This window comes from Arachis ipaensis, chromosome B6, assembly GCF_059453495.1.
Source record: "Arachis ipaensis isolate K30076 ecotype BB chromosome B6, ASM5945349v1, whole genome shotgun sequence".
NCBI classification, from domain to species: Eukaryota; Viridiplantae; Streptophyta; class Magnoliopsida; order Fabales; family Fabaceae; genus Arachis; species Arachis ipaensis.
In genome coordinates, this window is record NC_142441.1 from 131059171 (window position 1) to 131085913 (window position 26743).

Here is a 26743-nt window from a genome sequence, read left to right on the forward strand (position 1 = left end):
CATCATTAATATAATCGTATTCAATCATGATTTACAATCTAACATAACCAAGATCAAAATCAAAATTGCAATCATACATATAATCATATATCAATCAAACCTCATCATAATCATAATTCATTCTGTTCACATTTATCGCAAGGATAATTACCTTCAAACCGTGAGAGGGATAAAACCACCATCCTCACCACAGTTGAAAATTGAACCGAAAAGAATTCTCAACCTTCTATCCAATTTTCCGATGTAATCAGAGAGGGAATCCTCAACCTAACTTGTTTACCACAACAAGAGAGGAAATCCTCAACCTCAACTTATCTATACGTGAGCGAGACAAAACCACCGTCCTCATCGTGGGCGGGACGAACCACCAACCCCACAATAGTTATATTCCGTTTAACAATTTTTCATCCGAAAATTACCCAATTTAATCCATTATACTCACTCCCAAATTCTTTTCACCAAAAGACTAAAAAATTATTTCCTTTCACCAATCAAATTCAATTGGTTTTAAATTCACTAAATACTTCTCAAAACATAACTCTTCAATCAAAATATTCCAATCATAGTCTTAATTGAAACATACATCATTTATCTAAATAATCATTTGCATTACTTTAAATTTTGCTAAAGCGTCCCAAAAATATTATTCTTTTCATAATTAATCAAACCAAAATAAGTTAATTTTCATAAAAATTTCGACAGAACCTCTCCTAAAACTTGGACCTTTCCATTCTTCAAGGGTTTCATCTAAACTAACATCTCTCAACCCTTTCTCAACATACCATTCAACATAATCAACTAAATTATGATTCTCATCAATTATCAACATAATCAAGAAACCAATCATAATCACAGCCACAAACACAATGACATCAAATCAAGCATCATTCATAGCCACAAATCAATCCATTCTCAATAATATCAAACAAAAAATTCTCAATTAATCATTTAACTTTTCTTAACCTCTTACTTAACCTTTTCCTTAATCCCCCAATCTTTTCCTTAACCTTAACTTTTCTTTAACTTGACTTAACCCTTGATTAACCTTAATCTTTTTTTCAATTATCCTTCAACTTTTCCTTTTATATTTTTGTAAAAATATAGATATTTAATCAAATCACATTCATCTAAATAGTCCAGATTAATCCGTAAGACTCGCACAATCACAAAAATCATTTTTTCACATCAATATTGATTTATAACAATTCCTTGATATAAAATATGTTTTAAGAAAAGTCCCTACCTCAATTGCGACTCAATTACGCGACAAACTCCTTTTTAATCTTATTTCACAATAATTCCGATGACTCCCCGCAGGGTGACAACCACAAAACCAGTATGCAATCACGATAACTCAACTCTGAGACATTAACGTCGCAAAATCCTCAATAAGTTATAACAGAACAATAGTGGTTAGAGTTTTGGGACTAGATCTGCTCACTGTACCAAAGAAGAATGAAGGAATGGAGTAGTAGCAGTTCTGACATCCCTCACCGGCAAGAACAGAACCTGACAGAAGTAACAGAAAGCTAGGTCGAGGTGGAACAATAGCTCAGTGATGACAGAAAACCTCAGCGGCAAATACAGCAACAACGCAGTGACAACAACATCCCTAGAAATCGAAAGAATGGAAACCAGAAGCAAGAACACCCTTACTAGCGGCAATAGCACTAACTCAGCCAGTTCTGGCAGTGTTTCCTGGTGACCACAGCTCCATTTTCAGGTGACAGATGCGCGGTGGCGCGATTGCAACAATGACGGTAGTGGACGGGTTCCCTTTCCACTGTGTTTCTCTCCACGGCGGCCCAATAGCGACAACAACAGCGATTCTCGACGGCGACGGCGACAATGAACCCCTCTTCCTCTCCCTGGCCACATGTTTTCTCTCCCTCTTCGTGAGCTCCTCGACGGTGGTTCAGCAGTGACGGCGGCTTCTGGCAGCTCCGCGGATGGAAACGTGCATGACGGAGACAAGGCTCGACGGAGCGGGACAACGGCTCCTTCCCCTGCGAGTCTCTCTCTCACCTCCTCTACGAGTATCCCCCCCTCTCTCTCTCTCTCTCTCTCTCTTTGTGTGCTTGGTGGTTCGGCGGGAGCAGCGTTCCTCCTCGCCGGCGCCGTCTCTCCCTCTCCTCTCTTCTTTTTCTCCTCGAGCTCCCCCTTCTCTCTTTTCTTTTCTTTGTCTTCCGTGGGTATGAGGAGGGTGGCGGCTGGTGGGTTAGGGATAGGGTTAGAGTTTTGATTTGGGGATTAGGGTTGGGGATAGAATAGGATTTTTAATAAAATTAGGGGGTAGAGTATGAATTTAAAACTAAATTTAATCCAATATAATTAACTTTAAGAATACTATTTATTTTTCAACTTACAAATTATTTTCAATTAAGTAGTCTAATTTAAATTAGGGATAAATAAATAAATGTTATTTTAATTCATAAAATTAAAAAAAAATTAATTATTCAATTTAAATTGTAAAAAATCCTATTATTTTCAATTACTATAACTTTAAATCCCTAATAAAAAAATACTCAATTACTTTAAAGATTTTATAAATCCAAATAGATTTTAAACTCAATGTCTCATAATTTTGATTTAATTATTTTTTGTAAATAACTTTTTCTAAAAATAAAACTATCAATAAACATAATAAATTACAAATAATTCATTATTTATTTTCTAAAAATCTGGAGTCTTACCATTCCTATGTCATAAACTCCTTTTATAGTTTCAAATTTATCTAACAGTGCTAATCATGTTTCTCTTCCCTTGTTTATATCTAATGCTTAACCTACATCTGGTGATCCTTAGGTGATTTACTACCCCAAATAAAATCAACAAACTACCCACATTTCATCCACAACAAACTACCCTTAATCCACACCTGACCCTATATCCATCGCTAGAATAGAGATATAACTTCCCTTTAATCAATCCTCATCTACCGGCCACAACTAACAATGATCCTATGATTACCAGATTAAAATATGGTTCCTTCAAGCCTAAAGCTTTACATACTCTAATTAGTTCTACCGATTCTGATCCTTTATTCCTTCAAACTATCCCTACCTTAGTGAAAAAAGCTAGTGAGTTACAGCATTAGCTCTATGTTAGTTGAACTCAATTCTTTAAACAACACTCTCACATAGAATTTAGTTCATCCTCCATCAAATAATATTATCAAAAGCTCTAAATATCAAATTGGTTAATTCAATAATATAACAATATTTTATTGAATAGGAAATTAAATGAAACTAAATATATTATTCAGCCGCCAGGCTTTATTTCAGATGATTCTTCTAAGTGTGCAAGCTCAATAAGGTTATTTATATCCTCAAACAAGCTCTTAGAACTTGGTATATCACCTTTGTTGATATTCTTGCCAAATTTGGTTATAAAAGTATCAGGTCCAACTTCTCTTTATTCTTTATACATTCATCAACTTATACCATTTATGTTTTAGTGTCTGTTGATGACATACTTTTCACGGGTAACAATCAAAATGAAATTGCATCTTTAATGTCTAATTGAACAACATCTTCTCTCTTAAGAGTCTTGATATTTTTAACTACTCTTTTGCTATCAAGGTATCAATATTATCATTAGGAGGTTATTATATTTGCCAAACTAAATACATTAAAGATCTATTGTTAAGAGTTGGTCTGCATGATGTAAAATTAGTTTCGGCTCTCATTTGAGAAGCTCTCTCATTTTGGAATTGAATCCTATACTGATCTTATTTATTATAGGCCAATTGTGGGTGATTGCACACTTACAAGACTTGAAATCTCTTTTACAGTAAGTAAAGTTATCCAGTATATCTACAATCCTTTTATCACATACTGGAAGACAATAAAACGTATCCTAAAATACTTTGCTGGGACTAAGGATCAAGGAATTGTGTGTTTCATCGAGCCATTAATTTTTGTATCTTTACATTTGTAAATGCTGATTGGGGCTCATATATAGATGATAGACATTCAATTTCAGGATATTGTGCGTATTTTGGTGGCAATTTAGTTGTTTGGGCCAGCCGCAAACAACACTCAATTAGTCGCTCAAGTGCAAAGGAAGAATTTCAAAGTATAACTGATGCCTCAACTGAAATTATTTGACTTGAGACTTTATTATCTAAGTTGCAGATTACTATATTTAGAGTTTTCATAATTTACCGTGATAATATTAGTACTGTCCAAATTTCAACCAATAATCCAATAATGTATAATAGAACCAAATATGTTGAGTTCAATTTGTATTTTGTTCATGACAGGATTAGTGAGATGAAACTACACATTATTCATATTTCTAGAGTGGACCAGGTGCAAACATCTACACTAAGCCACCGTTGTTCATAGTTTCATTCGATAAATTTAAACGCAAATTCGAAGTTGCTCCAAAAGTTCCCTTAAATTTGAGGGGGGAAGGGATGAGAAGAGAGATGTAAATGAATCAGTCAAAACGAAAACAGTTAGTTAAGATTTTTCATTGTGAATCAATGCAAAAGCTTAAATATGTGTGCTATATATATATAGTGTTGCACTCTCATTGTATCATCATAGTTTATAATACAAAAAACTCAATTTTCATTCAATTCTCTACAATTTTGTTCTACTTTTACATGTTTGGTTCATCAAGAATCATATCAATCCATAAATTTTCACACGAACAAAAAGTTTAGGGTTCGATCTTTATTAGATCCCAAAAGAAAAAAGGATTTAACATAAGACAAATTATAAAGAAAAGAATTTATGCAAAAATTCAAACAAACCTATTGAATCAAAGAATAGTGAAAGAATTAGAATGAATTCGATGGATTCATTGCACTGTATATGTGGTGTATATATATACAAGAGGTATAGTTGCTGGTGTAGGAAACACTACAATGCAGAGAATTTTATTCACTGAGAACTATAACTAACTACCTATAACTTGAACTAACTTAACTAACTGATAATTAACAACCCAACACTAACATCCCCCCCTCAAGTTGGAGCATACAAATTGTATGTTCCTAACTTGGACATAAGAAAGTGAAATTAGGGTGGGGAAGAGCCTTAGTTAGAATATCAGCTAGTTGATGTTTAGTAGGTACATGAATCAATCTAATGGTGCCAGCCTCAATTTTCTCACGGATGAAGTGGCAGTCAATTTAACATGTTTATATCTCTCATGAAAGGTGGGATTTGATGCCAATTGAAGAGCAGAGATGTTGTTGTAAAATAACATAGCCGAATCGACTTGGACTCTAAATAACTGAAGTAAACCAATCAACCAAATAACCTCACAGCTAGCAAGATCCGTGGACCTATATTCGGCTTCGGTGGAGCTCCTAGAGACTATTGTCTACTTCTTGCTCTTCTAAGCAATGAGAGAGTAACTTAAGAAGGCACAATAGCCTGTAGTTGGTCTCCTTGTGTCGAGACAACTACCCCAATCAACATCAAAGTATATGAACAGGGTAAGTTAGGAAGCAGCTGAAAATAGAATTCTTTGGCCAGGTACATTCTTAAGGTACCTTAATACTTGGTGAGCAGCTTGTAAATGAGGCACCTGTGGGTCAAACATGAATTGTGCCAGTTTAGTGATAGCGGAGGTGATGTCTGGCCGGGAGATAGTGAGGTACATGAGGCGACCAATGAGTCTCCTATACGCAGAAGTATCAGAGATCGGATCACTTTCTTAGCTCTTAATTTGAGATTGACATCCATAGGAACTGTTGCTAGCTTGCAGTTCAAGAGGTTGGTGTCTTCTAGCAAAGAGAGTATATACTTGCACTATGTGAATGAAATCCCTTGAGAAGATTTGGCGAGTTCCATGCCTAAAAAGAATTTCAAGTCCTCCAATATCTTGAGTTTAAAAATGGACTACATTTTTAATTGGACTTTGGTCACCATATCAAGGTTAGCTCCTGCAATTATGATGTTGTCTACGTAGACCAATAGGAAGGTTACAGAATCACCAGAACCTATTGAGAACAAGGAGTAGTCACTCTTGCATTGAGTGAAACGATTTTGCTTAAGAGTTGAGCGAAATTTGTGAAACCACTGTCTCGAAGCCTGTCTAAGCCCATAAAATGACTCTGTAAGCCTACATACAAGGCCTTTCTTGCTTTCGGAATGCCCCATTGGAACTTTCATATATACCTCTTCATCCAAATTCCCATTGAAGAACACATTGTTGTTGTCAAATTGGATTAAATGCCACTTATGCACTGCTACAATGCCTAACAGAACTCGTACAGTGGTGACTTTAGCTACAGAGCTAAAGGTATCTTTAAAATCAATTCCTGCTTGCTGTGTGTATCCCTTGACTACTAACCTTGCTTTGTATCTTTCTAAACTCACATCAGCTTTTAGTTTAGTTTTGTAAACCCATCTACACCCTATGGCAATTTCGGTGGGTGGTAAAAGAACCAATTTTCAAGTGTTGTTGGCCTCCAAAGCCTCAAGTTCTTCTTTTATTGCAGTCCTCCATTCCTCATGTTTAACTGCTTGATGGTAAAATTGTGGTTTAAGAATAAGATTGGCTTGGTAAATAGAATGATGATAAGTGTGGTTCAATCTATGATTGCTAACAAAGTTTGAAATCGGATAAAGAGACTTAGTATGAAAAATGTAGTCATGAAGGTAAGAGGGAGTATGTTTAGTTCAGATGGATCTTCTAGGTTGGGTGGAAGTAGAAGGTGAGGTTTGGTTTTCTATAAGAAGGAGTGTTTAGGATTGATTATTGGTTGTAGTTGGTGATTGAGGTATCTCAGGTACGGTTGGGATTGTTGGAGCATTAGGCAACGGTTCAGAATCTAATATTGGATTAGGGAGGACAAAGTCAAAGAAGATGTTAGTGTTGAGTTGAGTATGAGAGCTTTGAGCAAAAGGCATGGTGTCCTCATGAAATATCACATCTCTTGATATGAGAAACTGTTTAGTTCGTAAGTTGTAAAGCTTATAACCTTTGTAGCCAAGTGGATAACCCAAGAACACGATTGGATCTGCTATAGGGTCAAACTTTGATCTAGAAATGGTGTTAGTGGCAGCATAGGCAAGACATCCAAAAATCTTTATTGCCTTGTAGTTTGGGAACTTTTGAAATAGAAACTCAAATGGAGATTTCATTTTGAAGAGTGTGCTTGGTGTTCTGTTGATTAGAAAGGCTACAGTAGACACATTCTCCCCAAAAGGTAATTGGAACTTGTGATTGGAAGTATAAAGCTCGAGCAACGTTGAGAAGGTGTTGGTATTTTCTTTCTACCACCGCATTTTGTTGTGGTCTATATGGACATGAGAATTGATGTAACACACCCTTTTCTTGCAGAAAATCAGTTACTGCCAACTCCTTTGCATTATCAGACCTGAAGCGTTTGATCTTCTTGCTGAATTGAGTTTCTATCATTGCATAAAATACTTTTATACGACCTACAGCTTCAGATTTATGTTGCAACAAATATAACCAACAAAATCTTGTAGCATCATTATATGTAGAAACATGATATGGTCCCTAAATATTACAACGTATAAGGTCAAAAGAATTTGGTGACAAATTATTATTTGATTCAAAAGAAAGTTTTTTAAACTTTGCACGAGGACATATGTGACAACCTGTAAAGTTAGACTCTTCTAGAAAATTTATGTGACAAATTGAAAGAAGAAGTTACATGCTTGATGATTTTATTTGAAGCGTGGCCCAGTCGTGCATGCCAAAACTTGGAATTGCACAAATTGATAGAGTGAGATACAAATCTCAATTGATTTGAGGGAGTTGTTGCTCTGAAGATATATAGTCCCTCATGCAACTCACCCTTCCCAATCTTCTTTAATGTCTTGTTGTCCTGGATTGTAAAATCAGATGAGCTAATGGTGATGTCAAAAGTAGTGTTGGAAAGGAAGGCCGTGACAGACAAAAGATTGACACAAAAATCAGGCACATATAACACATTGTTCAATGTGATATTTGAACTAACAACTACTGTTCCTGTGAAATTAGCCTGAAACTGTTCATTGTCTGGAAGAGAAACTGAATAATTTTGGGAAGTGTGAATAGTTTGAAAGAGAGTCACATGCAATATGAATTGTGGCACCACTATCTAGAATCCAGTCTTGTTTTGATAATTTTGACCTTGTAAGTGAGGCATTGAGAATGATACCTGCTAGTGTAACTATCTGTGTAGTTGCATTTAAAGCAATTTCTTAAAGCTTTTGACTATTAAGTAACTGCATCAGTTGCTACACCTGAGATGAATTTAAGGTCAAATTTGAGGATGGATCTTAAGACAATTGAGGCTCTCCTCCAATAACATTGTGTGCTGCTTGCTTGAGGCCAAGCATGGATGGACCTCTTCCTCTATTATAGTTCGGTGAAAAACCATGAAGCTTGAAGCACTTATCGATTGTGTGATCGAAAATGCCACAGTGAGAACAAAGAGGCCTGTCTTTTTTTGTATTTCCTCTTCCTCTGTCAGATTGTGGAGGCACATGCTGATTTCTTGCAAGGAAAGCAAGTAGTGTTGGGATTGAGGGAGCTCCAATCGCCCTGTGCTTTTCTTTTTGGACTACTAGGGATAGGACCTTGTTGATTGATGATAGAGGCTCCATCAATAAAATCTGTCCTCGAATCTGAGCATAGAAATCATCTAACCCCATTAGAAAATAATGTACATACTCGTCTTGTAGAAAAGCTTGCATTGGCCGCGAATAAGTACAATTGCAAGGAATTAAACGATATGAGTTGAGTTCTTCCCAAAGAACTTTTATCTTTGTGAAGTATTGTGAAATTGTCATCGAATCTTGACTTAAGTTCACTAACTCTCACTTGAGTTAAAAATTTTTTGAACCATTGCTATGTTGAAATTTTTCTTTGAAATCATTCCCCAGGTCTTCAGTTAAATTAGTATAAATCAAGAATGTAGCAATTTCTTTAGACATCGAATTGAAATCCAAAAGAGACTCTTATTTAAATGACATATTAAAAATATAATCAGTTATATGTATTTTATCAGTTTAAACTTTAAAAAAAATGATTTCATAACAATATAAATAAGATGAAGTAAAGCTATTGTTGAATATACTATTATCAAAATATGTATATAAAATTTGTTATGAAATTACTTTCCTTAAAAATTTAAAATAACAAAAAAATATCAAAATAATTATATTTTTAACAAATTTAAAATAAAGAATTGATGTATTTTAAGATTTTGGCGTTGAAAAGACTAATTGAAGGCAAAAATCAAAATGGAAAGACATTGTAATTTGTAAACTCATCATTTTGAGTTGAAAAACACAAAATGGAAAGTAAAGTGTTTTCTTTTAATTTACGAGAAAATGGAAATTAATTTAGGCAGCAGGGATGCAAAACTTGTTTGGAACTTGAAAAATGAAATTTCAATAAAATGAAATTAGAAGAGACCAAACATGTTCCTTGTATATATTCATCTACTGACCAGTCTTACTTTCTAGTCGACCAGAATTTGGTCTCCTCCAACTTCATACCAAACAAGCACTCAATAGTTATGACCAAAATAATTAGTTTTGACCAAATAAGGAAAACACTACAATAAAATAAAATAAATATTATCATAAGAGAGAATAATTGGTTTTCTTCTAAATTAATTCCTTCGATCTAAATAATTGCCTAATTATAATTAATTATTTAAGCAAATTAAAAATAATTTTAAAAAGTTTAATTTTAAATAAATTTACATACAAATGTATCTTTAATTCTTTATTAATTAATTATCACATACATTTTCTATATATATATATATATATATATATATATATATATATATATATATTCAAATACACAATTATTTATAACTAATTAAAATTTTTAAATTAGACAATTATTTGGGACTGGAAAATAAATTCTTACTATATATGCTTATTCCTTTAATTTCATGCGTTAATAGATAGCTATAGGGGTATGCAAATTCAAACTAAACCTAATAAAGATTGAAAACTAATCTAAGAAAGTCGAACATGGACCAAACTAAAATATAGCGTGATTGATGAATTTTCAATATTTTCCAATTAATATATGTATATTGTTTTCATTACAAAAATAAAAATGTGTCAATAATTATTAAATCATATATCTTTGTTATATTTCTTCTCTTTTTAGGTAACTTTAATGGATTCAGCCACCAACCAATTAGAAAACAAAAAGATTAAAGTCTGTACTTAATTTGAAAACAGGTCAACAAGCTTCACTCAATTTGAAGATCAGTCTTTGACAAATTGGACCGACCTGCCTAGCTATCTTATCATCTTTGTTAGCACGAAAATTGATCTCAATAAAAAAAAATAGAAGTATTGAATAATATATAGTCTTGTCCACGATTAATCTAAAGATAGATATATAATTGTTAAAGTTATTATTATTATTGGCATATCTTAATAGAAAATATGTTTTTAAAATTTTTTTGTGCATCAAATACCTTAATAGTGTACTGAAAAGACTATTTTTATTCTTTTTTCTAATCTCTAAATATTCATTAGTTAATTCCATAAGAAATATATATTGTAACAGAAACATCAAATACCTTAATAGTGTACTGAAAAGACACATTTTTCTTTCAATCAGATCTTGTTAGTAATCAAAATATGATATGTTTTTGAATTAGACACATCTAAAATACAGTGAATCTGAAATCTAAACAAAAAAAAAAAAATTAATGTCACTGCATTAAAGATATGTGCAAAATTAATTTAGAATTGATACATCGATATAATAATACAATTTAAATTGTGTTAATTTGATTTTTATTTTTTTATTTCATCTAATTTTATTTAAATAATTAAAATTTTAAAATTACAATTTTTTTTAATTTAATTTTTGATGAATATAATTTAAATTAACGATTTAGTTTAATTTAACATAAAATAAACGTACTTAAATAACTATAAAGTATTTTTGGTACCCACTTCTTTTTACTAACATACCTAAATAATAATAATAAACAACTACAAAGTATTTTGTTAACAAATAAATATTTTATTATACTAACAACTAGTATTATTATCTACATTCATCCTGTAATAAGAACAAAACAATTGATCCAAACCATTTATTATTATTAACATAAAAAATATTTTTCTTAAACATAAAAAATAAAACAATAAATAAATTTACATATACTAGATAATCAAGATATTTAATAATGTAATATTGTACTGATATTTTTTTCATTATTTTCAAAAAGAGTTATACTACACATACAAGTCTTTTTGGTTTATAAGTCTTACAAGTTGGGCCAAATCTAACAAAAGCTACATTCACCCACTGGAGTGTGATAACACGCGCGTCACTCAACCATTTCCAAAGCGCGCTCTCACTCACCATTATGGAAGACACTTCTTCTTCTTCTTCACGTTCCTCCTTCTCCTCCTCCTCTTCCTTCTTCTTCTTCTCCTTTTTCTTTGTGTTTCTCCTCCTTTTTCTTCGCGTGTTTCATCTTCATCGTTGTTTTTTTATTATCGTTGTTGTTGCTGTATTTTTTTCCTCCTCTTTCTATTGATTTTGCAATATTATGTATTTTTTTTCTTTGTTTGATTTTTCTCCCAAAAAGAATTATAAAAAAACAAAATAAAAAGATGAGGAAGAAGAAGCAGTAGAAGATGAAGAGGCAATAGAAGATGAAGAGGAGGAAGAAGAAGAGTTTTGAATTATGCAGAACTTATCAGAATAAAAATACACCCAAAAATTCTTAAAATACACCCAAATATATTCGTATTACACCCAAATATCTTCGTGTTACACCCAAATTTGCTGCAAATATAGAAAAATATTTTCTCTAATAATGCTGCATTTTTTTCTTCTTTTTTTTTCTTATTTCTTTCTTTCTTTTAGTTAAATGAATGTAAGTTCATCATCTTTCAAGTAGTTTTGCAGCATTATGTGTTTCTTCTTCTTCTTTGTTTGATTTTTTTGTTTTTATTCTTGTTAAGAGAGTAAAACAAGAAGAAATTTGAAAAGGTAAAATAAAAAAGAAAAGATGAATAAGAAAAAAAAGAAGAAAAAGATTGTGATGATGATAAAAAAAAAAGAAAAAACAGTAGAAGATGAGAAAGAGGAAGAGGAAGAGTTTTGAATTATGCCGAACTTATCAGAATAAAAATACACCCAAAAATTCTTAAAATACACCTAAATATCTTCGTATTACACCCAAATATCTTCGTGCTACACCCAAATTTGCTGTAAATACAGAAAAATATTTTTTCTAATGCTGCGTTTTTTTTTCTTCTTTTTTTTCTTATTTCTTTCTTTCTTTTAGTTAAATGAATGTAAGTTCATCCTCTTTCAAATAATTTTGCAGCGTTATTTGTTTCTTCTTCTTCTTTGTTTGATTTTTTTTGTTTTTATTCTTTGTTAAGAAAGTAAAACAAGAAGAAACTTGAAAAGGTAAAATAAAAAAAAAAAGATGAATAAGAAAAAGAAGAAGAAGAAGATTGTGATGATGATAAAAAAAGAAGAAACAGTAGAAGATGAAAAGAAAGAAGAGGAAGAGTTTTGAACTATGCAGAACTTATCAGAATAAAAATACACCCAAAAATTCTTAAAATACACCCAAATATCTTCGTGTTACACCCAAATCTCTTCGTACTACACCCAAATTTGCTACAGAAAAATGTTTCCTCTAATACTATATTTTTTCTTCTAAATTGAACCACACCTTAGCTTTGGATTCAAAACAATAATTAATTTCGTTCTGATTCAATTGACAATCTAAACCTGAATTATTTATTATCTTCAACAACGAGATAACTGATGATGAAGGAGAAAGAGAAAACGAAAAGAGGAGAAAAAATTTTAATGAAAAAAGAAGGAGGAAGAGAAGAAGGAGGAAGATGTGGTGTTGATGACGACGATAACGAGAGAGAAAAATTACAAAAAAGAAGAAGAGGAGGCACGGAGAAAGAAGAAGAAAAAGAAGAAAAAGAGGAGGCACGGAGAAAGAAGAAGAAGAAGAAAAAGAGGCATGGAGAAAAATGTGAAAAACATGTGAATATAAATGACTTGTATGACTTGTATGGAAAAACGCTTGTATGTGGAGAAGAACTCTTTTGAAAAAGCTTTAACTAGAGATGATGAACCAACGTTTAAACGTATCGAGAGAGAAGAAAAAACAATTCAAAAAAGTGATTTATTAGAGAGTGAAATTGAATTCATTGATGTGTGCGCGAAGAAAAAGAGAGGAAGTTAGAGGTGGAAAAATTTAGAATTTAGAGTTTAGGATATAGATAACAGATCAGATTTCAATAGAAATTGTTAGTCACGATTTTCAAATGCTTCCCGACCGTTGATAGAAGATCGTAGTCATTGATTAAAGCATTATTTCTCTTCAATTTCTCTCTTAATTATAACCGTTCTTTTCATTCTCTCTTTCAATCCTAACCACATATTCAACTCTATAAAAATTATAACGATTTTTTTAAGTGGATCAAACTTCATTAACCATTAATCATATTTTTTAATTGAAGTAAATTCTAACATCATAACAGCTTAACACAATTTTATCATAATATAGACAAATTATACCATCCCAACTTTCATATTAAAATTAATTTGCGACAAATTGTGACACCATTTTCGTTCAGATTTTTGTACCGTATTTTATCTTGAAGCCCATTATTTCGTATGGAGTCAAATCATCATCATTTTATTATTGTACTAGAAGACAAATGAGTTAGGAAAAGTTGAGTTTGGCACACACATAGGTTTTTGATTCACATAGGAGCGACTTTACTTGGTATTGTATATCACTATAGCTAGGATGCTTGTCTATATTTAGATCTCAGAAGAGATTGTGGGGTATTGATACATTGAATCTATAACTAATTTTACTTGTTAGTTGGCGTTATTGTTTCGTCTTTATCTCTCATGTGCATGTGCATATAAACTTTTAAAAATATGAAAAGCACAATTCAGTCTGTTATGAATGTTATCCTAACATTATTATTAAACTACAGCACCATAAGTAACACTTTAATATTATTGTACATATCATTTTTATATTTTTTTAGAGTATATCACAAAAAAAGTTCTGGAATTATTAAGTTGTTAACAAAATTACTTTCTAAATTTGTTAAGACAATTTTTTTTAAATATTTTAAAATTTGACAAAAATATTCAACCATTAAATATATATTCACAAAAAAAAAATTGATATAATATTTACAAACATGCTTAGAAAAAATAGATATTTTTACCTATAAAACTTAATGATTTTATAAATAGATATTTTTTATGATTCTTTTGTAAATAGTCAAAAATAATTTTAAAAAATAAAAAGAAAATTTAGAGGTCGAACCTTGGTTTTTTCTCCATACAATTATTCAAATATTTTCACAAAAATTTAGATAAAAATGTATAAATAGTTTGTGAAATATAAAAATCGTATGTTATTTATAAAAATGTAATTTTTTTTTATTATTCTTATCGTATTTTAAAATATTTTGTTGGCATATTTATCTTTATTAACAAATTTTAAAAAGTACTTCTGTCAATAATTGTATAATTTGAAGATTTTTTTGTAGTTTACTTTTTTATTAATGTGTATTGTGCTAATTAGTTCTTGACCCTGTAAGTTCTTTTGTTAACATGTTTGTTTTAAGCTCATTTATTTGATTTTATTATTAGAAATTCAAATAATAATTATTCTATTTAACCTATAAAAATTTCGGCAATTGATTCCTTTTTTCGGAATTTTTATTGACCCTCCAAAAATTTTTAAAATTTATTTTTTATAGGTCATCTAAATTGATTTTTATTGAACATCTGCTTATGAATATTGTCTATTTTGACACAAGAAAAATAATATAAAAATTTTAAATTATACTTATTATTTGTTAATCATTAAAACTCAATCTTTGTTATGGAACTAACATATATTAACAGTAAGGAGTGTTTGCCCTGACTTGAGAAATTAGGCTCATTATGTTTGTGAAACATGTTGCTATAGGTCTTGTAAGGCCTCTTGAAGTATTTAAATTAATGAGAGTTGTTATATTCATCAGAATACATTAGATTTTTGTAATTTGGTGGATGAATTAATATGTATGCTTACTTTTAGTTGTGATACTACCATTTGGTTGATTATTGTTGAAGAGTTGTTAATTATGTGGTTGGGAGGAAGCTAGACAATTTATAGTCTAGAATTTGTGTTTAGGAAAAAGGAAAGTATGAAGAGACAATATTTTTATTGTACAATACATACAATAATAGATGGAGGTTTAATTGAAATTAAAAATAAATTATGGGTAATTAATTAATTTTTATTTCTTTCGAATTTGAAATTTGAAACAAATTAGAATTACCGTCAGTTATAGAATCAGAACAACGAACTCCCTCTCAAGACGGCGTGACCTCCATTCTCTCAATTAATTCGAGAATATCGCCACTTTAGCCCTGCCACGATCACTGACTGCCGTGAGCCTCTCTTCCCACCGCCCTGTCGTTCACACTACGTCCCGGTGGTTTGCGGGATCTTCGCGCCGACGCAGCAACCCAGACCTACAGCAAGGAGAGTGCGCAGCTGGAAGGCCTTCTTCCTAATGGCCACATCGCAAGACCAACGTGTTTCAAGTGAGGGTCATCCTTCATGCACACCACCGAGTCGAGATACATTAATGGAGTGCGATATGGTTGAACTCCTAGTTGTGATATGTCTGCCGTTGCAGAGAATTTATCAAACCAACCTCAAAACATATCCGGCGATATCGTCGTCGACGGTGAGAAGTCGAACAAGGTGAGCAATTATGAGCAATAAATTCTGCCATAGATGTTTATTTTTCGAAAAATTCAGATTTTACGTCACAATGTAAATGAGGTGTTTGTTTTTATGATTAATGCAGTATCCAGATGTGATGCATGAGTTGAGATTGAACTAAATGTGTGATTGTTTTTGAATAGAATGGTATGATTATATCCATGGAGAATTTGCATAAATTAATTAATCATTTCATGCGTATATGATTGTTTTTAAAGGTATGGTATACTTATATGCAGGAAGCGTATTTTATACTTATATTTGTATATGAATGTATGCTGCCTGCATATTATATGGCATGTTTATATGCTAACCATCCTATTATATTTGTGTTTGTCATGCAGATGGCCTTATATTTTATATGAATGTTGAAATAGCCTAAATTAATTAGTTGGTATGCATTATAATGTATGGTATGCGTATATTGTTGCTACATGATGGTCATTCAATGAATTAAAAAAGCAACTATATGAGTGTTTTGTAATGGCATGGTATCCTTATATGATACCTGCATATTTTTTATTTATATGCTCATATGCTTTCTGCATATTATGTGGTTTGCCTACATGCTTTCTACATATTATTTTCTTATTTTTCATGCTGATGGGTTTATATGGTTATGTGTGTGCTGAAATTGATGTGAATACACTAATTATGTGCCTATATGAGTGGTTTATAATGAATGGTGTGCTTATGTTCTTCATGTATGTGTAGAAAAGATGTTATGTATCTAATTTTATATGATGGTTATTGAATGAAAAAAGAAGCAACTAAAGGATGGTGCAGGCCCTTAAATAATAGATAAAATGGAATAAATGATTCTATTGGCATGATTTCTAGCTGTTGTTGTGTTTTTGGTGATTGTGTTTAAGGTTTTATTTACGTGAGTTTTAATAAGGATTTTTTTCCTTTTGGTTACTGTGTTTGTATCGGAATTATAGGCCATGCAACTGTTGGATGTTACTGAGGTTGGAAGTGAAGAGATGGAGCTTGGTGATGAGGTTTTGGAATCTAGTTTAATTTTATGTAGTCATAATTCGCATGTTTCATTTGATAAATAATGGTAATTATTTTTTCTTTCGGACTAATACAAAATGTAGTTACCAGATCATGGTTGCCTACAAAAAGACGAGATACCAAGAGTTGGAATGCGGTTTGCGCAGTTACAGATGGCTCATGACTTTTATGTTACCTATGCAAAGAAAGTAGGATTTGCAACTAAGATAAGGACGACAACATATGACAAGATCACAAAGGCTCCCCTTAACCAAGCTATACACTGTAATCGCGACGGGTATCGCAAGTCTCGTGTCAAAGCACCAACGCGGAAGAATACGATTTCAGCTGCTGGGTGCAAGGTAAGGATATATGTCAAGTTTGATAAAGACATGCAAGACTAGGTTTTGTTCAAGGTTGAGTTGACGCACTCACACCCTTGTTCAGCGAGAAAGGCAGTGCATTATCATGAGTATAGGCAGCTGACCATGCATGTGAAGTGCGTGATCGAGGATAATGATGAGGCTGAGATTCGACCAAATAAGACATTCCTTGCTTTAGTAAATGAGGCTGGAGGCCCCTCTAACTTGGGATTCTCAGAGAAGGATTTAAGAAACTATATAACAGCAAGGCTCTGAACTAGCAACGTGAATGCGGATGTAAGGGAGATGATGAGCTACTTCGTGAGAATGAAGGACATCAATCCGAATTTCTTTTACGCGGTGAAGTTGGACGAGGAGTGTAAATTTGAGAGTGCAGTATGGGTGGATGCAAGATGTAGGGCGTCGTATGAATACTACGGAGACGTTGTGTCAGTTGATAGCACCTACCGTACAAACAGGTATGAAGTAGTTCAATTGGTGTTGTGTCCTTTATTCTTTTAAACTCTATCTAATCATGATGGGCATTTCTTATGTCTAGTTGATTTTTCTGATAGGCATGGATTACCGTTTGTGTTGTTCATTGGGGTCAACAACCATGGTAAGTCAACCCTCCTCGGTTGTGCTTTACTGGGAAATGAGGAAATTCCAAGTTATGAGTGGGTTTTTAGCCAATGGGTGAAGTGCATGAGAACTGTTCCACAGCGTATCATAACCGATCAATATCGGTCCATTTTTGGTGCGATCAGAAATACATTACCCGACACATGCCACCGATGGTGCATCTGGCATATTACGAAGAAGTTACCGAGCAAGCTTGGGGGTTACCGCCGATACAGGGATTTGTATGATGACCTCAATGATATTGTGTGGAACTCTCAGACCGAGGAGTCATTTGAGGATAACTGGTCAAAATTTATAGATGAGTACAAGTTACATAACAACACATGGCTGTCAGGTCTGTTAGTGTATGATTAATTCACGCGCTTTAATTGACAATTATTTGGTATCTGAATTTTTCTTTATTTTCTGTAGACCTGAATTTGCTAAAATTGGGATTCTTTATTTTCTATAGACATGTATGATGACCGACGCATGTGAGTCTCCATATACTTCAAGGGTGAATTTTAGGCAGCCATGAGGAGTACACAAAGGAGTGAGAGCATGCACGCATTCTATGGTGGATTCTTACACAGTAGGACTAGCTTAGTTCAATTTGTTCACGAATATGACAATGTGCTTGGAGTCAAGGAGCAGTGGGAATTGGAGGATTATGCTGCAGACTCGAGGGGGGTTATCCCTTGTGCAATGAGCTCGCCTATGGAGAAACAGTTTCAGCAAGAGTACACTACGAGCATGTTTAGGGATGTTCAAACTGAGTTTGTGAAGAAGGCTGATTGCAGAGTTTCTGTAGTTGATAAACAATGTCCATTGGTCTGCATGAAGGTGGAAGAGGAGAAACTAGTCAACGGTACTATTCTATGCGTTCTGTACGATGTTCACTTTTACCATTCCACACAGGAGGTTCGTTGTGAGTGCAATCTTTTCGAGAGTTCAGGTGTGTTGTGCTGTCACTATCTTAAAGTTTTCCATTTGTATAAAGTGTACAAAGTACCTACCTGTTATGTTCTCCCTCGATGGAGCAAGAAAATAAAGCGCAAGCATACGTATGTCAAAAGTAGTCATGATGTCAGTCGGTCGAATGAGAGTCATGTTGCATTCAGGAGACTGTGTGCACACTTCTATAATGTTGCTCAAGAGTTCATCGGTGACGATGATGAAACAGCATTGCTGCATGCTGCTTTGGAAGAAACAAGGGCCAAGTTGGCTGCGCACCGTGCCAAGAAGAGGTCCGAAAGAGTGTCAAAGACCCACACCAGCATTGGCTCACAAAGTTCGAACGTTGTCGGTGTTGATGACATCCAAGGCCCATCGAAGGTCACCACAAAGGGCAGGCCAAAGAGTAAGAGGCTCGGCGCTGCCCTTGAGAAGTCCTTCAAGAATTCAGCTTGGAGGAAACACAAGAATTCATCCCCGGTACATGTTTGGCTTAATCTCAACTTTGTATGTTTATTTGGTATAGTACTATGCAAGAACATAACTGTTGGCCTTTTTTTTTTGGCAGGTGGTTTGTCCGCACGCACCTCAAGATGTAAACCATGGTGCTGTTGTTGACCGGAATGTTCCCGAACAAGCCGGTGGTTTCATGTCTTTGTTAAGCTCCTTCAACAAAAGTTAGGATTAGTTGGACAAGGTTGTGATAGTGTTTATTTTTTCATCTCTGTGTTTATAGGATTCATATTAGTTTTAAGGTTTGTAGGCAGCTGTTGCAAAAGTTCATATGTTATTAATTCCCATAACCCTTTTTTAATTTGTGAGAACGAACCACTTTACTCTTTTAATTTCATTTAGACTTAATGCATAATGAGTATAGTTGATGGTTATTCTGTAATTTACGAGTTACGTTAATAAATTTGTACTTGATTTCTACATGCTTTACTGTATAGTTTTTCGGTACGTAGCCATTCGTGCTAGACATTGACTACACAGTTTTTTTTTCACAACTAAAGTGGATGTTCAATTCTATAAGTGATTGGATGTTCATTTTCACTATGAACATGGATGGTTATCCGTGGGTGATTGTGTGTGCAACGATTGGTGGTTATGTTTTACTAAACTAACACGGTTTCGTAGTGTTATGTTAAACGGTCATGTGGTACGTAGCTGGTCGTTTTAAAGAGTTGTTATATTGTATATTTACCAAGTTACACTGGATGTTCATTATAGTATCCTTTAGGATGTTTGGTTTAGCTATATTTGTAGATAGTTATTTATCACCTATTTCAATATGTACTATCTGTAGCCTGCAATCCAAAGGAGTCACTGCATCTTCTCTTAAAACAAGTGATTCCATAGGTCATAACGTTACACATTCAAGTCAAATCTGAAATACACAATAGACAACATGTGACGATAAATAACCAAACAAATGTTCGGTTCAATATGCGCAAAGATGGTTACTTTACTCAACAACTTTGGTAAATCCGGGAATCTAAGCTGCAAATAAACATAGCTCCTTTTAAGGTAACATAACCAATAAATCCTTTAATTGTAGAAAAAAATTCCTCCTAGAATCATATCATTCTAATGTGACATAAATAAATCACTAAGAATATAAGTAGTAAGCAAAATAAGTATAATATGGTAGTCCAATTCACTGTAGCTAAACTTAAGTAAGCAACTTCTTCCTCCCTTTGCGCATTGCCCCCTTCGGTAATCCTTCCGCACGTTCAATCAATGACCTCGTGCTAGGTGCAGTAAACGGTGAACTAACTTCCCTTTTCTTGTTCCATGGTTGATTGCATCAAACAGGTTTAACCTTGTCCTTCAATAATAAAATAAGCTGGTGAACCAATACATTGTGTGGGCCACAGATAATGTCTAACATCAACTCCATCCTGTATGATCTGAGTGAATCCTGTGAGTAGATTTACCAGGAGATTTAGTATTAAGAACCGTTACAGTGATATTTGTACAACATGAATAATGACATTTGCGCAAATGTTTATTGAACAAATCTCGTCCCATTCGTCAAGACCACGATCTTTGGTCCAACTTTCCATGAACTTAATAACGCACATGCCACAATCAAAGCTACAGGAAAATAAAATACTTTTGCAATTAGGATGACAAAAAGTTTTAACATGATATGCCCCATTATTGAAAGAGAACTAAAAAGCCTCAAAGTTGGGTTATAATTTCATCTCACTTGTTTGGTTTCTTTTGGAACCTTGGTGTAAGAACGAGATGGGCCGTATGTAGTCCGAATGAATGCAGGAATAACAATGCTTGCTATATCCTCATACAGTCTCCCCTGAAAATCATGGAACGAACATAGTTGAACAACATGCTATCGAATTAGATACTATAGCTGCATATTGAATAAAAGAAGTATAATAGCTTACCACATATGCATCGAGTTTATCCCGTTCATCATCTTTTGGTGCAGAATGCAAACTATCGAGTATAACTAGGCGCTTCGCATTCACCTCAAATGCATATACCCACAAATGGCCCCTCCAACAATTAGGAAAAAACCACTGCAGCAAACAGCACATATGAATGAGTTTGTCTCGTGAGAAAAAAAAGGAAAAAAAATCTATTGATCTCCCTCGACCATTCAAGAACCAGAACATACTCAAATCATATGACAGCCACGACATATTTATTAAAAAAACGATAAAAATTTAACGACATGGATGACACAGGAAGGCTATGGCAACTATGTTCTATTCTTAGAATACCCACCCAACCTATTTCCAACAGCATAGTATAGTAAAGTCAATCAACGTAACAACATGGGAAACCCGAAACGCAAAATATGCAAATAAAAATACCCATAAGAATAGTTGGTCACAGTGACCCCCCGTTCCAAATTTAACCATGGATTTAATATTGGAATCAAAAGTCCGGTTTAGGTCACGTATACAAATCGTGGTGAAATAAAAAACGACACGTAAATAAACCAATACCAGGTTCAGGGAGGATATAAATATTTCAAAACAAAACAGCAACTCACCCATTTTCTCTTTGCTGCTACTACTTTGTCAAAGAACCTAGTATCCTCACCAAAGCTTGGACTAAGACCAGCATAAATTGGTCTCACACCATCAATAAATGATGCCAGACTATCATTTCGTGTCACTGATTCCTGCAAACCCACACACATAGTAAGAATCCCAACAAAATATTTTCCAAATTGTAATCAATAGAATGTAATTACCAATATGCCTGGACACACGCAATAGAAATCTCACTTGAATCTAGATGATTCGGTGTCGTTGAAGGAGTAGCACATCCATTGAATTACCTACACAATTTATTTAGCAAGTGTAATCTAAACCCCGATATAAAGATAGGGAGTTAAAACGCATGATTAAGTTCATATACTTACGCAGCTGTTGACCCAACTGCGGGCTTTCAAGGTCCAGAAGTCCTTCCTTTGTAATACCATGTAGTCCCATCCTTCATAGGAAGCTAAATATTGATCTTTGTTCAAAGACGAGTTAACTATCCATGTTCTAATTTATTTCTCCTTAGTCTCCCCCAACTTTATATTTCTTAGGCTTGGATGAATTGAATGTATCAGGGAAGGGGTTGGAGTCTTTTCAAGCTGAGTTAAACCGAGTGAAAAGCTAGGTCTCCCGGGACTCGGTGTATGGTAGCTTGATTTGTTTAGCAACACCGTTTATAGGGGCTGCATGATTATGGCCTTTGTTTCCCGCCCCTATTTAACATTATTCAGTACTTGCTCAAATTCAGGATACTGAACGATCGAGATGTCGAATTCGCTGCAAACGAATGCGACATGAAGTTAGCTAAAACGACAACTTATGCCTAGCTAGACGGCTAATCACAAGGTAGGGTATGAAAAATAAAGAAGAGAAATATACAGCAAGGTAAGCCAGAAACCACTAACCGGTCAAAATCATAGTCACTGAGCTGGACATGTGCTGTTGGCGGCGTGTGTGGAGATATATCCTTGTGGTCAGTGTTTTCTTCTTTAGGACCTTTATAATTGTCCTTGAACATGGGCTCTGCTTGTTTTACATCTTGTGGCGGAGCCTGCTGTTGGAATAATCGTATCCTTCTAGCAAGCGGTACGTCGTCCTCATCATCAGAGTCCGGGACTACCAATGGTGCACCATTGCTTCCTGGGACAATTTCTCTTGGAATTGCTTTTTTGGTGCCGCTTCTAGATCGGCTTCTGCGGATAGGCAACTTTCTCCTTGTACCAAGCCTAGATTCCTGTGGTGTATATTCATACATATTGTCATTTGCATCAAAATACTGAAACTATTCGTCATATATATCGTCATTTGCATGAAAAAATAAACACCCATGATAACAACACAAGTAATGGTAATTAACCAAGCTCACCTTCTGCGTATCGATATTCCTATGCTGAGGTTTTGACCGGCTCCTAGTAGGTGGCGACTGGTCGGAGTCCTTGCAGTGCTATTTTCTTCCATTGTTGACCTTGCCACACTGTTGGAATTACAAAAGAATTAACAACTACATGCACATCACAGCATGTTGCACACCAGGCAATGATGGAATGTACAAAGATAAAGAAGGATGCATGAAAATACTAACAAAAATGAATCACAAATTAGCAATCCAGTTCAGATCATAACCCCTTTGAACATCTTAAATGCATATGTTTACATAACAAACACAATCCAAATAAAAAATCAAAACCGACCATTCCAAACAACTCTCCCAATTTTCCTGTTTAAACATCATCTATCAAAACCGACCATTCGATTATATAGTAAAGTTACCTTCCAATTATACAAACCCAAGATCTATGATAAAGAACAACCATCCAATCAGATACTCGAGTAACAATCCAACAGAAAAAACTCACTATCTATCATAAAAACTAACCATCCAAAACCCTACTAAAGTGAACATCCAAATGGCTTATGAAAACTATAAACGTACTACGTGGAGCAGTACAGCCCTCAATTACAACCACACCAATCATCAATAAAAACTATTTTCACACAATCCATCAACTTGGCAACCCCATAAAGCAATTCTTTCATACATAAAAAGCCATCCAAATAAATAAATCATAAGTTATCTAACCAGTTTAGATCAGAACCTAATTTGAGCATCTTAAATGCATCTGTTTACTTAACAAACTCAACCCAAATAAAAACTTAAGAAAAATAAAACACAACAAATGTATTCAAACAAGCCTTCAACATAAAAACATGTGAATAGCATTCACGGTAATTGAGACCAGCTCTCCCAAGTTTTCCTTTATAAACATCATCTATCAAAACTAACCATGCAACCACGTACTGAAGTAATTTTCCAATTTTGTAACTGCAAATTCTATGATAAGGATCAACCATCCTATCACATAAGTAAAGATCTAATTAAATGAGCGCACGATCTATCATAAAGAAAGCAGATCACCTTATCCGCCTCCTTATATCTTGGTTGAGATGTAGTCTTGCCTTGGGTAGACGGAGATTGGTCAGGGTCCTTGCGGGGCCTTTTACACCTTCCTTTCTCGTTAACTGCTTTATTAGAAGACTGTTTCTTCTGTTTTTTTTTCCTTTCCTTGCATTTTTGACTATGCAACCCTGTGTGTTCAACATGAGACAACAAAGAGAGGGAAAAAAATCAGCGCGAACCTCCAATTGCATTTGTGTTCAACTAGATTATAAAAAAGAGATTATTAGAGATTGAACTTGTGAGATAACATGGTCGGCCTTCTTATCAAGTTCATTAGTGGTCCATTCAACAATCCAAGGCTCGGGCACTTGACATGCATGCAACAGACCATGCTTTAAGCGCTGAAAGTACAAAACCTATACATAAGTAACTTAAATATTAGGACTTACACCTTAAGCTGTACATAGTTTTTGAATTTACGTAATTTATTTGCAATACCAGCAACATGAACATGCACCCGCCGCATGTTTCCCGGTTCTCATCTTGGAATTTTCTTATCGCATCTCGCAACCACTTTAATATCTGATACGGCCAATAAAATCTTCTTGGGTTCGAGACATCCAATATCGGAGGGAGGTGCCATGGAGAAATAGTCTGCTGGCTTGTGGGGTTAAGAAACATCTTCAAAACCACCAAGATAAAGTATCTTCTAAAGGTCATCCTCTGTTGCTCGGTCTCCATTGGACAGGCAAAGACAAAGTCCCGCAGTTGTGTTGTAGTTTTCTTTTGAAACTCTCTCTTAATTGCCAAATGCGATGCATTTTTTTTCTGCAGTTCTGGGATTGGGTCACCTGCGCGAAACGAAACAGTTTACCACAATTATTACATGTCAACAACGAAAAAACCATAACCACACAGAGGGATTTTTACATCTTACATAACTTCCACTAACCTCGAGAAGGTATGCTGAATACATTGCCGATAAGTTCGGCAGTAATGCGAATGTCCCCTGCGTCGACTCTGAGAGTGTTTGTCTCCACATCACAGGCCCTAGCTAGTTGGAGCATGATGCCCTGCTTCACATGCCATTGTGGTACCCGGTGCAGGAAATCAAATCTAATGGCCTCAATCTCGGCCAACTTAGCCTGCTCATTATGTCGTTTCAAGTGGGTAAATAAGTTGCTAATGTAGTAAGGTGAGCATCACGTCTCGACTAATTTCTGTTGAGCAAAACAAAAAAGGATCAGAATAATGTCAAAAAATATAACCAAATATGTTCATTTATTCATGTAATCAATGGGATACCTTTTTATCCATCTGAGTTTGTGTTAGGCCGGTATAGAAATCGGTTTGTTCGAGCACCGTGATAATTTACTCATGCAATAGTCCCCCTGAATTCTAAGTCGTTAACTCTTACAAAAGAGGCAGGTGACCTGCAGCCAAATAACGTAAATAACAGCATAATATTACATTTCAATTGATGTAACCTTAATTATTTGAGCTATATGGCACGAGAATATAACACTCATGTATCGAGGCAAATAAGAAAATATTGGTTGCAAAGATTCTAGCCTTTTCCTTATATCTGCTATGCTATAGAAGATATATCAAGATCAAACCTCAAAATTTTCCTTTTGTAACCATCTATAATAAAGATAAAAAACTAATTCATGAAGACATAGCAGCAAATACGAAATCCAACTGTCCAACCACAAACTTAAGTAATGATCCAAATAAATATGGGCAATGTCTATCAGATACACCAACCATCTAATACCCTACTAAAGCGACCATCCAAATTGCTTACAAATATTACTAACAAACCAAGAGGAGGAGCACAGCTATCAATTACAACCACACCAATCATCAATGTAAACTACTTTCACATAATCCATCAACTTGGCAGCTCCACAAATCAATTTTCCCCTTTACAAAAGTGCATACGAATAAATGATTCACAAATTAGCTATCCAGTTCAGATGTACTCCGATTTGAGCATCTAGAATGGAAATGTTTACTTAACAAGCAAAAACCATGCAAAAACCAAAAGAAAAAATAAACTGGAACATAACAACTTAACATCAAAATAGCATTTACATTAAGTGTTTTCAAAGTAGCCTTTAACATAATAACATTAAAATATCATTCATGGTCATTGAAATCAAATGCTCCCAATTTTCCTGCGTTAACATCATCTATCAACACCGATGGCCACATTACATACTGATGTACCCATCCAATTAAATATCCCCAGTAATTATGATAAGGACCAACCATTCAATGACATAATAAAGAAGAGTATTTACAAAGTATAAAATGCACAAAATACACATTTAAGGTTTTATTCCTCTTCTTAGCACGAGATTCAGTGACGGCTCTAAACTGTTAACCAATAGGTTGGAACAAAGATGAAAGATACATGATTCACGCTGAATCTAAAAAGGCTTCAAAAAAATTAATGAATACAGAAAAATAGAAAGTGGACATCGTGATGTAAAGTCGTAGAAACCAAAATAAATGTTGTGAAAATTAATATCTAAGGAACACTAGACCAAAGGGATTCACCTTAAGGACGCCTGTCTTGTAGAAACCTTGAATCTGGGATAGTGAGATTATTTTATTGCTTCCTGAGGCACAC

General features: G+C 34.1%; 2 protein-coding genes across 2 annotated transcripts; both read left to right on the forward strand.

Annotated features, from left to right (window-relative positions):
* Window positions 1-17442: 17442 nt before the first annotated feature.
* On the forward strand, window positions 17443-18111 carry LOC148562750 (protein FAR1-RELATED SEQUENCE 6-like). Its single transcript, XM_088490981.1, has 2 exons — window positions 17443-17594; window positions 17691-18111. The coding sequence occupies exons 1-2, from the start codon at window positions 17443-17445 to the stop codon at window positions 18109-18111; spliced, it is 573 nt and encodes a 190-aa protein (XP_088347107.1).
* A 159-nt stretch (window positions 18112-18270) lies between these two features.
* LOC107647313 (protein FAR1-RELATED SEQUENCE 1-like) lies at window positions 18271-19372 on the forward strand. The gene is made up of 2 exons (XM_016351398.2): window positions 18271-19170; window positions 19259-19372. The coding sequence occupies exons 1-2, from the start codon at window positions 18271-18273 to the stop codon at window positions 19370-19372; spliced, it is 1014 nt and encodes a 337-aa protein (XP_016206884.2).
* The last annotated feature ends 7371 nt before the right edge of the window (window positions 19373-26743 follow it).